We start from the raw sequence: 1523 nt of genomic DNA, 5'->3' as shown, positions 1-1523 counted from the left end.
AACATGTAATAATTCGAACTAAACATGCAAAGATCTGAACCGGACCTAACCGAACTAAATTGTACCCGCATGTCATCCATAATCAAATATAAAAAAGTTATTGATAACAAAATATGTATTGTTTAAAATATTTAGATACAACATATTTAAAAAAAAAACTTACCATGCACAAAGCGCAGGTTATCATCTAGTGATATATTATTGTTTATGTCAGATTTAAGAAAAACATAGACACGAACTAGAGAATATGTTGATATCCATTTCTATTAGATTCACTACATTTAAAATATCAAGAAAAAAAATATTTTTCAACGTGGATAGAAATCTGTAACCGATGCATCATTGGTAGAACCAGTAATAGACCTGCTTGTGGATTGGGTAGACTCCAAGCCATCAGCGTCTAGTTCATGCCTGCTTGGGAGGCAAAATCCTGGTGATCGAGGCACAGGTAAAGTAGCTGTGCTACTAGTGAGCATCACAATGATTGCGGGCAACAATGGACGATCTGCAGGATCTTCTTGAACACATAATAGTGCGATATGGATGCATTTAATAGCCTCACTGTTTTGATAACTCTCTCCTATTGTAGGATCTATGAGTTCTAACTGCGATCCATTTCTCCAAAGCCTCCAAGCCTAGTAAAAGTGAAAAAAAAAAAAAGAAATCATTTGACTTAATCATATACATAAATGTAACTTGAAAGATCAATACTCACATGTACGACCAAATTGCCACCAGAGGCACCAGTGTCGTAGAAACTGCTAATTTTTCTGCCACTTATTACTTCTAGAATCAAAATTCCAAAGCTATAGACATCAGATTTCATGGAGAAATGGCCACGCATAGCGTATTCTGGAGACATATAACCACTGCAAAAATAAGTTATACACCTATTTAGCCTATTATTAACAAAATGACCACCAAAAAAAGTTTATATAATCAATTTGAGATTAGAAAATTTACTATGTTCCAACAATTCGTCTAGTGTCGGCTTGACTTTGATCAACTCCAAAAATCCTTGCCATGCCAAAATCTGCAATCTTGGGATTCATATAAGTATCTAAGAGAATGTTATTCGCTTTGAGATCACGGTGTATGATTGTAAGCCGTGAATCTTGATGAAGATATAGGATGCCTCGAGAAATCCCTCCAATAATGTTGTAACGTCTTGTCCAGTCTAGTTCACTTTGTTTTGCAGGATCTTCATGATCATTGCATACATATGATATCATTAGCATTAATAGCACTCAGAATTAATTAGTACATAAGCTCAGATCATACCAAAGAGAAAATTTAAAATTTATTTAAAATATAATTTATTTTTGGATATAAATTAGTTTTGAATATTATTAAATAAAATAAATTAATTATTTGTAATTTATATATAACTTATCATTATCTATTAATTGGTAGAGCAGTAAATGATTCATATATAATATTATCGTAAAAACTAATATATGACATATGATTTATTTATTTCTAAATAATATAGATAAGTTTATTTTATTATAAACATAATTTCA

General features: G+C 31.3%; 1 protein-coding gene across 1 annotated transcript; it reads right to left on the bottom strand.

The window, feature by feature from the left end:
- Positions 1-239: 239 nt before the first annotated feature.
- Positions 240-1253, bottom strand: LOC108825511 (cysteine-rich receptor-like protein kinase 34). The gene is made up of 3 exons (XM_056993390.1): positions 964-1253; positions 716-869; positions 240-635 (listed from the first exon to the last, which is right to left on the bottom strand). Exons 1-3 carry the CDS (start codon positions 1236-1238, stop codon positions 309-311), a joined length of 756 nt encoding a protein of 251 aa, XP_056849370.1. The 5' UTR covers positions 1239-1253; the 3' UTR covers positions 240-308.
- Positions 1254-1523: the final 270 nt, after the last annotated feature.

This window comes from Raphanus sativus, chromosome 9 (assembly GCF_000801105.2).
Source record: "Raphanus sativus cultivar WK10039 chromosome 9, ASM80110v3, whole genome shotgun sequence".
NCBI lineage: Eukaryota > Viridiplantae > Streptophyta > Magnoliopsida > Brassicales > Brassicaceae > Raphanus > Raphanus sativus.
Note: the sequence above shows the minus strand (reverse complement) of the source record. Positions and strands in the feature narration are given on the sequence as shown.